The sequence below is a fragment of the Aulonocara stuartgranti genome (genome assembly GCF_965226115.1).
Source record: "Aulonocara stuartgranti genome assembly, chromosome: 23".
NCBI classification, from domain to species: domain Eukaryota; kingdom Metazoa; phylum Chordata; class Actinopteri; order Cichliformes; family Cichlidae; genus Aulonocara; species Aulonocara stuartgranti.
The window spans coordinates 19,901,513-19,913,770 of record NC_138958.1 but is presented as its reverse complement, the minus strand read 5'-3'; the positions used below and the strand labels follow the sequence as shown (position 1 = coordinate 19,913,770).

The 12,258-nt window shown below is 39.5% G+C and overlaps 1 protein-coding gene across 1 annotated transcript; it reads left to right on the top strand.

Moving 5' to 3' along the window:
- Positions 1–817: 817 nt before the first annotated feature.
- f2 (coagulation factor II (thrombin)) lies at positions 818–10,308 on the top strand. Its single transcript, XM_082525803.1, has 15 exons — positions 818–953; positions 1,945–2,025; positions 2,463–2,542; positions 2,633–2,657; positions 3,338–3,403; positions 3,481–3,595; positions 4,981–5,117; positions 5,426–5,719; positions 5,808–5,924; positions 6,087–6,207; positions 6,997–7,164; positions 7,240–7,413; positions 8,423–8,601; positions 8,835–8,905; positions 10,092–10,308. The coding sequence occupies exons 1-15, from the start codon at positions 884–886 to the stop codon at positions 10,245–10,247; spliced, it is 1,854 nt and encodes a 617-aa protein (XP_082381929.1). The 5' UTR covers positions 818–883; the 3' UTR covers positions 10,248–10,308.
- Positions 10,309–12,258: the final 1,950 nt, after the last annotated feature.

Below are 12,258 nucleotides of genomic sequence, written 5' to 3'. Positions count from 1 at the left end.
ACTGCACCACTCCTCTCCTGCAACTGATCCAGGGACCACACCTCCACCACACTGGGTTTGGACAGAACAATGACTGACTTTAGGAACCCAAGACTGTGATAACATATGTCGTCACAAAAAAATGTTTTTTTCTGAACGGTATATTTTTGATACATTTTCATGTTTTTAGGGTGCTGAATCCAAAAATGAGCTCTATTTTCCTCCATCAAGTACATTTTTTTTTTGCAAAACATTAGGACTTTACATTAAAAAAGCGAAAACAGCAATGAAAAAAAATTTCCCAAGGAACAAAATAAACCTGTTGGGACATCATCCACTGAGCTCCTCACGCCAAACCCACCCCACCTCCCCCTCCTACTGACCCCCCTTAATTCCTCACATTTCAATTTAAAAAGGTAAATTGGATGCTTAATTAAACCAAAAACTTGAGTTCTGCAAGAAAAACTGACAAAATGGAATTATTAAAATATTTTTCCTGGTTTAAGTGACTAAAGATCTACAAGAAAAAAAAATGTACCAAAGATGGTATTTTTAAGACTTTTTAAGATTTTTTTAGGGACTTGTTACACTTGTTAATTGTGACTTGTATGTTCATATGTTTTTTTTTTTTTACCAAACAATAATTCAGTATCAACAAAACTGACCTTGGGTTGTGTTAAACTGCAGCAGTATTAACTCACAGTAGGACTCGAGTTGTTGAGAAAAAGTAAACATGTAGGTTTAAACATAACCGACTCATCAGTCTGGCTCAAACTTTGACCCTCTGGTCAATAATCCCCCCCTCCAGAGGACGGACAGAGAGACATAGACGGGCAAACAAAGAAGGACACACTGAGTACTGCTGGATCTGGTTCTGAGGTTCTGCTTACAGGTCTGAATCATAATGGAACCAACATCAAAACCTGCTGCTGTTCTGCTGCTGTTTCTCCTGCACAGCTGTGTGGCAAACCATGGTAATGAACTCCTTTCTTCTTCAATGTGTGAACTGGTGTTTTTAGTGCTCATATTACTGGTACTAAATGTAGGATCATCATATGACTAATCTAGATCAAAATTGTACTTTGGTTTGAATATATGTCGATTTAAGTCTTTTATGAAAGTTCATTAGAAGACAGAAAGTAACCCTCAGTCTGTGTATCTGTACATTTGATTGTTTAACCAAATATCACTTTTTTTTCTTCTTCTCTTGTCTTGAATTTGATGAACACTAAACCAAATGAACCATTTTAAATCTGGTCTGGAAGTATAATTACAAAGACTGTAAAAACAGTCTTTGTAATTAGTACTACTATCACTTCTACAATTACCCGATAGAAATACGTGTATAATATGATTGAAATCAATTCTCAAGTATGTAAATTACTGACCTTTACTTAAGATATGTTTTCAGTCCATTACTTTTATTTTTGGAGTACGTAGTTAATACAGTATTTTTATATGCCATGCATTTTGCCAAAGGGGGGAGGTGGGTGAAACACAATCACCTGGAAGAGGCAGACCCTGTAAATTATTTATAAAGCATATTGTGTCATTTGACAAAATCTTCCTCATTATTAGACAGAAGATAAATGGAAGAATGGAAATTTTTATACAAATCCAATCCCAAAAAGTTGGAACATTGTGTAAATTAAAACATTAAAACCATATCTCATGTTGAATTTGATAGCAGCAGCACATCTGAAAGGACTGTGTTTACCACTGTCTAGCGTCTCCTGTCCTTTATAAACGGTCTGTAAACGTCATGGATGAGGAGAGCAGCTGATGTAATTTTGGAAGAGGTACTTTGTCCCATTTTTGTCTGATAGAGGATTCTAGCTGCTCAACAGTCCCAGGTCATCTTGCATTTGATCATTTGTGTGACTACAGAACAGATTTTAAATTAAACTGGAGGCTGAGTGTTGGTGATGCTGGAAGGGTTTAACTGATTTTCTATCTTTGTTGTAGTTTTTCTCAGTGGCCACCTCGCCTCACAGGTTTTGGTCCGGAACAGACGAGCCAACCAGATGTTTGAGGAGCTGAAAGCAGGTGACCAAACAGCAGCTTTTCTCCTCATTATTACATCCACTATGGTTTGACATCTTGACCATTCGTATCATTCTGTGTCTACTGAACTCATAAAATTCCTTGATTCAAATAAATGTTTGTACAGGGAGCAGGTTCATTTCTCTCCCTTTTCGTATCTACTTTAGATTCAATTGTAATCACTTACTTTAGCATGCGCTGCAGGTTTGGAACAATATTAGCTTTGAGTCTTTGTTGACTGGAGGTGGGCAGAGACTGCTGAATGTTAGCATTAATTTTGGAAAGTAAATCAAAAAGAAACAAAAAGAGCCAAACAGAGACAACAAACAACTGTGAAGTGACACAAAATTACTATAACATGTTTTACAGGTGCTCTCTATGTTTGTGTCTCATGATACTGTCACGATTATAGTGTCTTAATGTGGATTATTTCATATCAGGGAACCTGGAGAGAGAGTGTGTGGAGGAAATCTGCGACCACGAAGAAGCCAGAGAGGTGTTTGAGCAGCCAGATAAAACAGTATGTTTTTACTTCTCTCTGCTGTCAGAAGTTTTAACAGCACTGAGATCAGTTCAGAGTCTCACCGCAAAACAATCTCTCTTCCTACAGGAAAAATTCTGGAACAAATACCTCGGTGAGATATACTGGATTTAAACATGGAAACAAATATGTTCAATACTAAGAGATAAGTATAAGTATATGAACAGTATGATTTTTTTTATTACAATAAATAAGAAATAAACATTTCTTTCTTCAATTTTCTTGTTTTGTGTAACCAACAGTTCCACAGTCTTTCAGTTTATCAGAGGAAATTCTCATATTAAGTGATTTTAAACAAACAAAACATCCATCCATCGATCCTTTTTCTTCTGCTTCTCTGTGCCCCGGTCATGAGGGCAGCACCTACACAGAAGCCCAGAGCCCCTCCTACCACCACCACCACATACCCCCAGAAAACTTGTATCCTCCCCCCTCCCTGACAGAGATGTTTGTGTTTGGATGGATGTTTTGGTCCAGTTTAGATTTGATGTGTTTCTGAATAGAACTAGAATTGGTTGGATGTTTCTGTGCTTTCTGTTGGTTTGAATGAATTTGATTTTGTTTAATCTTGTTATTCATTGATTTTTATTTATTTTTTTGCTTCTGTTAAACTTTGTGCAGTTGCATGAACACAAGCAGAGTCCAATTTTTCACGTTATTTGTACACCAGAGTTTATTCAGCTGTGAGCTGCACTGCAAACATGAACAAAATCAAGAACAGCACACAAAGGGAACACACCAACATCTCACTGTGTCTGTCTATTTGTTCTGCAGACTGTAAAGGAACTCGGATGTCAAGAACAGCAAAAAACATCAATCTCATCAGAAAATGCATAGAAGGTGAATATAAATGAACACAATAAATAATAAAACAGTTAACTAGTGTAGATTAACGCAGAGTGTGTGTCTGTCCTCAGGTCAGTGTATTTCTGGTCAGGGTAATGGTGTGAACTACGAAGGAGACATCAGCATCACGCAGTCGGGCAGAGTGTGTCAACACTGGAGGCACAGCTTTCCACATCCTATCTTTAGGTAACTGAGCAATTCCCCACATAAAAACAAAAATTACAGTCCTGGAACTAACTAACGAGCTTCTTAAATTAGGTAAGAAATAACCAAAGCAAAGCAACATATTACTCATTACCTGAGCAAAAGCAGAAAAACACAAAGGACATCTAATTTAGTCATATTTAAAAGGGCTAGCTCACAAACTAACTGGTAAAACAAAAATTATTAACCACCCAAATTATAACTCAGTAATGTTGTGATGCATGCTCAATCATTCAGGTAAGTAAATCTCCAAAAGTTGATTCTGTTCCTCTGGACGTAGCGTGTTCACATCGCTGGTTTCCTCACTCATCCAAGTGACTTCTTCAGTCTCAGCTGACTGCAGGTTTCCCCAAATCTTATAAACAGTACATTTGCATAATGACTGAAACCAGCCCACTGAAGGAACAATGGGCTGGGAGGTCAGTTCCTTGATCATTAATATGCAAATTCTCATGACCATCAACAACCACTGACCAAAGGCCATTATTAAAGTACCATTCACAGAGAGTTGGGGAATGGCTGCAATCACAGCATTGTAAGATGGCGAAAGATGTACCCTTAGGCCCCCTCCTCGATTCAGAGATGGTCTTTCCCTTTTCACATAAATGGCCTCCTTGACTCCGCGCTCAAACCAACGTTCCTCCCTGTCCAGGATGTGCACATCCTCATTAGGTGTAAATGTCGGTGTAGCTGTAGGTGTAAATAGAATGCGGAGTCCTGGCCCGACGAGGTAGCTCGTCTGTGTTGTGCCATCTGCTTTGCGAGAGGTTGTTTGGTTTCCCTGACGTATAAATCCTGGCAATCCTCCTGGCACTTAACAGCGTGCACTATGTTACTCTGTGTCGGGGGACCCGATCCTTGGGGTGGACCAATTTTTTGGCGCAGTGTGTTTTGGGTTTTGAAAGTCACAGAGACACGATGCATCAGAACTGTTCTGATACTCCTGACACATACGGGATCATTACAGGTTTTTGCTTAGGCAGCAGTTGTCCTTCTCTCCTGGATCGGCTGGAGCTTTCTTTTGGCGCCTTCTTTAATGATCAAGGAACTGACTTCCAAGCCCATTGTTCCTTCAGTGGCGCTAGTTTCCGTTATTATGGAAATGTACAGTACTGTTTATAAGATTTGGGAAACCTGCAGTCAGCTGAGACTGAAGAAGTCACTTGGATTTACTTACGTGATTGAGCATGAATCAAGACATCTATAGCTTTGCTTTTGCAGATGATCAGTACAGCATCCGCATTAATGCAGAGGTCATGCCAATCTGACAGTCTTCCCGTTCCATTCTGTTCACACTGGTGAACAACACACTGAGATCCTTCCTCCACTTGGGGAAGTAATTCATTCAATTTTCTGTGTGTCTGCAGAGAGTATAACACTTCAGAGCCAGGCAGCAATTTGAAGGAGAATTTCTGCAGAAACCCTGACCATCGTCCAGAAGGACCCTGGTGTTTTACCAAAGACCCATCTGTCCAGAAAGAGACCTGTAGAGTACCAATATGTGGCAAGTATCTGCTATAGCCACTGAGTAAAGATTATGAATACAATGATAATAATTAATATTCTTGCACCATTTTAGGCTAGTTGACACTCTTGTGCTAGTAATGTTGGAAAGCCATGTCGGCACCTAACATGAGCTGCTCAGAACTCACTGAATTTCTTCCAGTCTCTGGTTTCCACATCATTGCTGAACTCTTCTTACATCCTGGAGTGTTTCAGGGCTCATATACAATTTAGGATTATATTTCTCTGTAGTTTGAGCTCCAAGTTCTGTCAGCTGATCTGTCTTTTTTTTTTTTTTTTTGGTTAAAGGTGAAGACTTTGTCCCACCCACTGTGGCCACGAAACCACACAAACCTATAGTGTGCTTGCCCAATTATGGTATAGAATATAATGGGGACCTAAGTGTTACCATAGGAGGTCACACCTGCCTGCCATGGTCATTACCGGAGGTAAAAACCCTCAGTCGGGACAAAGAGTTCATCCCTGAAGTTCAGCTGCAGACCAACAAGTGCCGAAATCCTGACAGTGACTCTGAGGGCCCCTGGTGCTATGTCAGGATTGCTGGAAATATAACAATGGACTACTGTGATCTGCAGCTATGTGGTAGAGTACAAACCTACAATCCACTATTAAATAAATCCACCTGTTTACCTGCCCCTTACCTTTCCAATTGGCCACCTGCTTCCTGCAGATGCCCCACTATTAGGGCCTGAGCAAACAACTGTGACCGAAGGCAGGGAGCGCTCCGTCTTAGGTCAGGCCAGGAAAAACCTTTTCAGTCCTCGCACGTTTGGACAAGGAGAGGATGGTGAGTGCACTTAATGGGCAGTGACAGCAAGCATCAGGTAATCCCTGTACCCCAAAAAGCTGAAAGAGAACAATTCAAGAAGCAGGTGATCCATCTAGCCTGTTAATAGTTTTGTTGTGTTTGACCATCTATCAAAGTTTTTATTGACTTCTTGTGTTGCAGATTGTGGACAGCGTCCCCTGTTTGAAAAGATAAGCAAAAAAGATCAAAACGAAGTAGAGCTTGTGCAGTCATACGGACGTATCGTTGGGGGTGATGACGCTGAAGTGGGCTCAGCTCCATGGTAATGACACTAGATAAACAACATGACTTTAAGGATGGTTGACAAAATTGTTCTGAATGTCTGGTAAAACAGATCAGACTCCCATCAGGAGATTATCAAGATAACATTAGATATACTTGATTTATCCCAACATTCAGGAAACTGCAGCACCATAGCACCCAAAACATAAAAACTGTAAAATACATAGAACACCACAAAACCAAATATCTTGAAAGGTAAATAAAATACACACAAGAAAGAGCTGAAGTAACAAGGAAACATAAAAAGTGAAGGACTCAAAAAGTAAAAATGAAAATATTTAGGAGCTTGTAGTACATTCAAGCAAATAAATACAAGTATGACACAGGGAACTTTCAACATCTGCCTCTTCAGCTTAGACAGATGTTGAAAGTTTGTATGCTGCCTGGCAAGGACAGAATGCAAAGGGTGGGCCAGGTCATCCAGTTATTATGCATAGCCATACGCCACAACCATACTCATTTGGGTGACCTCTGTGTCAGCTGATGGAGGAATCTAAACAGTGATAAGATGATAAGAACAGATTAGTAATATGGACACATTCCACAGTGAGCAGTTAAAGATTGTAATCCTGACACATTTGTTCTTCCCACTCAGATTGGTAGGATTGGCCTGCTCGAAAGCTCCTGAAGGGTGGTACAGTCAATGAGTGTCCATTGTCCATTCTGCCAGTCAGAAACAAATAAATGAACCATTAAGAAATGAACTGTTTCTGTCACCTTTTGAATGACTTTTTATTTCTAACTTAATAGATAATTTTGTTGTTTGCAGGCAGGTGATGCTGTACAAGCGTAGCCCACAGGAGTTATTGTGTGGAGCCAGTCTGATCAGTGATCAGTGGATCCTCACTGCAGCTCACTGCATCCTTTACCCACCCTGGAACAAGAACTTCACCATCAACGATATACTGGTCCGCCTGGGAAAACACAACAGAGCCCAGTAAGAAGGCGTGTCTGTCTTAATTATCATTAGTTTCATTTGAAGGCCTGTTGGAATTATGTCATTTTTTTCTAGGTTTGAGCGTGGCATTGAGAAGATTGTGGCAATTGATGAAATCATTGTCCACCCCAAGTACAACTGGAAAGAAAACCTGAACCGTGACATCGCTCTGCTGCACATGAGAAGGCCGGTCACGTTCACTGATAAGATCCATCCTATCTGCCTGCCCAGCAAGCCCGTCGCCAAGTTGTAAGACAAACATTTGCAACCAATTACAAGTTGACAAGTTCAGACCAAATTCTTTAATTATATTTCCCACACAAATCAAAAGAAAGGGGTGAAAATGTGTCTTTTGCCTTTTATCTAGCTTGGCACAGATTATTGTTTTCTTTCAGGACATGGTAGATTCCTCTCATTAGGACAATCAATCAATCAAAGCTTTATTCGCCACATACAGGTGAAATGGGACAACCCCGACTTTATACACACAACACAGACATTACATGGGGATACAAGTCGGAGACAGACTCCATCTCTGCTCAATGTGAAGTAGTTAAATCGCTACTGCGGTGAAAAGCAGCGCCATAGATTAGCTTAAAGCTGAGTGGTGGACCTATATTGCCTATTGGTAAAGCAATTTACCAACTTACTGCTATTTGTGCCACTCATCTAAACTGACTAAACACAGACATCCAAAATCAGTTTTGTCCTGATGGGCTTAACTAAAACATTCAGACTGGTGTTTTTACCTTTCTCTAACATGAGTCTTGTGTAGTGCTGGCATATCAACAAAACTGAACGGAGAATTGAATTTCCAGTTTTGTCAAGTGATCTGGAGCGTTTTTATGTGGGGGAGACTCTGGGTCCGACATAGAGCTTGCTGGAGAGATTATTTTGTTCATATGGTGTTGAATACTGCTAGAAATATTAATTGGGGAGGTATCAACACAGTTTATTATTGTGCCAAGGACTTTGCTTAAAGTCCTCAGTAAACAACAATTTGATTAAATCAAGTCAGGTCCTCAAACTTGGTCACATAGCTATTTCTGCATAGATATCGATTTTCCTTTCTCCAGTTATCCTGCAGGGGGTTAAAAGATTCTTCAGATCCCACAGATTCCTTCTGTCTTATTGGAAAGTCTAAAGTAATGCAAAGACTGCGCCAGTAGAGGGTGCTATTAAGAACTGTGGTCAGAGACACTTTGGTTCAGTGAGGTTTATACCTTGTGATATATCTGACTGGTATTTTTTCCGGCAGTCTGATGTCTGAAGGCTTTAAGGGCCGAGTTTCCGGGTGGGGGAACCTGAAGGAAAGCTGGAACCCTGCAGTGAGAAATTTACCATCAGTCCTTCAGCAAATCCACCTACCGATAGTGGACCAGAACATCTGCCGCAGCTCCACTTCAGTCAAGATCACAGACAACATGTTCTGTGCTGGTAAAACAAAACAAAAGATTTTCCACATTTGTTCAAGAAAATGCTTGTTTATATTTTATCTTTGGCTTATTTTTGGTCCAACTGTTTGATCCTGAATAAACCCCTGGTGTGCTGAGTGATGCTGCCATCTCATTGGCTGCACTGAATGGAATTTGGCTGTTTCTCTCAGGATGATCCTGCATCTCCTGAAGGTGTCATAGTTTCTCTATAATTACAGTCTCTGGTTGTTTCAGGTTATAAACCAGACGATAACCATCGTGGAGACGCCTGTGAGGGAGACAGCGGCGGACCTTTTGTGATGAAGGTGAGAATCACAATGAAAGAAGAACAAATGATAGATTAAGTCTCCTCTTTACCATTTCTTATCATTAGATAACATCTGGTTTATATCTCAAGCAGCTGTTTTTTTAATATATTTGTTAAATAAATTATAAGACCGATGGCACGAGAACACACAGAAGTGACATCATGTTTTAATTAACACATAGTAATAAATTATGTAGACTGTGTATTAACTCTTAATTATATAATCAAGTTAACATTTACATTAAAAATGTAATTTTTTCTCGTTCACAAGTTCAACAGTAGTGTAATGGGATTTTCTTATTCCTGACACGTTAAAATTGTTAACGAATTTCCTGAAAATCTGTCTGGACATTAACAGTATTTTATAGTCATAAAATATATAACCATAATCCAAATATGTAAAATTTATGAAAATGCAAAATGTTGTAATAAGAAATACCAATGCTTGAGTTGACCTGTGCCGAAGTCATACAGCCATGCTTTCTCCAACTAAATTCCCAGTCACACAATCCTAGAGACCAGATGGTAACCCCATGGCAACCAAAGGGGAAAATGTGTGTTCTCTGGGACACCAATGATGATTTGATTCACACAGTTTGTTCAGGGTTTATTCAGTGATTTCATTTATCGCTTTAACTTTGTGTGCATTTTTTTTTATGTAGTTGATTATAAATTATTTTTGTGGTCTGTAAATCACTTTCTACCTAGGTTTTGAAAAGTGCCACACAGCACTGATTTTATTATTATTAATATTAGCATTAAAACATATACACTGCACAATCATACACCAATATTTCACTGGACCTACTTCACCTACTAATGGGAAGGTTGTTGGTTTGATCCCTGTCTGTGTCCCAAATACCCTTTGAGCACTTTGGCATCAGAAACCTTCATCAAAAAGGGGTTAGGGTAAAAAGCGTGTAAAGTCTTCAGATTTGCCTAATTGGCAGCCTCAATCTTCATTTATTATCTCAATTTAGAGAAAAGCAGTAAATCCTCACAGTTAAGTGTTATTTGGCATTTTTGCTTAAAAATTGAAAAAATAGTTAAAATATTTATAGAGTTTTTCGTCCTTTCAGCTCTGAAAAGACTTTTCTACCATTTACAAAAGGTTCAATCTGAGAATTTAGAATAGCTGCCTTTGCAAACAATGAGTCTTATTTTGAAACGGTCTTCCTGTGCAGTACCCGGCAGAGAACCGCTGGTATCAGATCGGCATCGTGTCATGGGGAGAGGGCTGTGATCGTGACGGGAAGTACGGCTTCTACACTCACCTGTTCAGGATGACCAGGTGGATAGGCAAAGTTATTGAAAAGATGGGAGGAAGCGAAGATGAGTAAACACAAACCATCGATGTCAATCACTTCACATTGAACCCTGTTAAGCAGCATGGCCCCAATAAAAATTGTTAACGCATTGTACCCTGGCCTCTGGTGTTATTCAAAAGCCTTGGTTTGACCTGCAGCAATAAGAGTCAGTAATAACAAATAAGCCAACGTGATCTTAGGAGTTCTCTGGGGATTTTTCCAGAGGTTTGTAGCAACCAGTCAACAGATTGTTAACATAAACAGAGGTTATAGCTGCACTGTACATCCCTTTACTGTTTATTCATACATGACAGAGGCTCTAAAGTGTTCTCATTATGTTTGTTTACTCCTGAATCATCTTCATCTGTTGAGCCATTTTCATGATCTCTTTGACTTCAACAAGTTTCTCCAGCAGTGCTACTCTAGATCTGTTAACCAAAGTTCAGTTTAAAGCATTGCAGTTACAGCAGCGATAGAAACTATTAAACATCATTAGGGGCGATGCTGCTCGCTGGCTGTCCCGTCTTTGAGTGCAGAACAAGCACTCACAAAGCAGCAACTCGGGGATGACGTCGCATACATGGGTCCTCTGTTGGAGTATAGGAAAACCCGGACATTTTTATCAATCTCAAAAATCCCCCCGGACGCCCCGAACAGAATGTGAAAAGTGGACATGGAGGACGGTTGGTCACCCTATGACACGGGCTGCTCCACACTAGTGATGGGATTTCCGGCTCTTTTTAGAGAACCGGCTCTTTCAGCTCAGGCTCACTAAACCGGCTCTTAAGGTTGTTTTGTTACTTTAATTAATTTATTATTAACAAAAATATAAAATTATGCACAAAAGGAATTACTAATGTAAAAAAAAGTGGTTTTATTTATATATGTTTATATATAAATATATGTGGTGGCCCCTAGAGACAAAGCACGTGCAAACTCCAAAACACATTTCTAGCATTAACTGAACTTCCAAAACAGAGCTACTAGATCACTTAAATTACACAATTGAAAGCATATGTGTATTGTTTGTGTATTTATACACAAGCACTCATATATATTCAAATAATTTAAAAAAAATGTTCATTTACCTGTTACTACCACACACCAAATCCGGTTGTTGGTACTTGCTGGCTTGTGTAGCCACTAGGTAACAAAAGCTCAACACTGCGCCCAGCATCCTGGAGCACTTCTGTTGTCTTTTGTACGTGTTTTGGAGTTTTTACGTGCTTTGTCTCTAGGGGCTTCCATAAATAGACATTTATTTTTTCACTCCACATAAAATTTAATAAATAAATCATATAATACAAAAACCAACTATTAATATTTCAACTTTTAACTATTTACATTTTCAGCTTTTTCCTTTTAAACAAATTTAAAGTGAAACAACACAAAACGCAGCAAACCACAACACAATTAAATATAAATTAAAATATGAAAACAAAACGAAGATGCATATTCTCTGTCATATGGGTCTGCATGAATAAACTTTCTGAATCCTTTATCATCTGCAACTGAAAATAGTTGTGGATGATTACTATACCTTTCTAATGTGACGTTGGTGTTCCTGGTTCTCTTTTTCTCTCTCTCCCTCCTGCTCTGCTCCTGTGCTACTGAGAGTGTAACTACCGCCCCTCTTCCCAGCGCAAAGCACAAGGCTCATGTGCGGAGTGAAGCGGGAAAAAGGGCGAGAGAGAGAGAGGAAAAAAAAAAAAAACCACGGTTCGCGTCGTTCACATCAAAGATCCGGCTCTAAGAGCCGTTTCGTTCGCGACCGACACATCATTAGTAGGTGTGGGAGTGGGGGTGTGTGGTCTGTAAGCAAAACACGTACAAAAGTGCTGAGTATAATAAACATTCAACATAAGTCATGAAATGTGTGTCAATAACTTCCAGTATAACCAGAAATACTGATGAAAATAAACATTGCTCTTCTACGTAAGTTGATTCCCTAAGTGACATAAAAGGCTCAAGACTGTTCTTTCCAGGCAGGAATCAATGTCTACCTGCAGTTCTTTAGCGACGCATGCAACTCACACCATGCATA

What these genes read in the sequence shown, in the direction of transcription:
- f2 (XM_082525803.1), top strand. Translation starts at nt 884, where the DNA reads ATGGAACCAACATCAAAACCTGCTGCTGTTCTGCTGCTGTTTCTCCTG. An exon ending in GAAGTGGGCTCAGCTCCATG is followed by an intron (nt 6,208 to 6,996) that starts GTAATGACACTA and finishes TGTTGTTTGCAG; the next exon opens with GCAGGTGATGCTGTACAAGC. An exon ending in AGACAACATGTTCTGTGCTG is followed by an intron (nt 8,602 to 8,834) that starts GTAAAACAAAAC and finishes TGGTTGTTTCAG; the next exon opens with GTTATAAACCAGACGATAAC.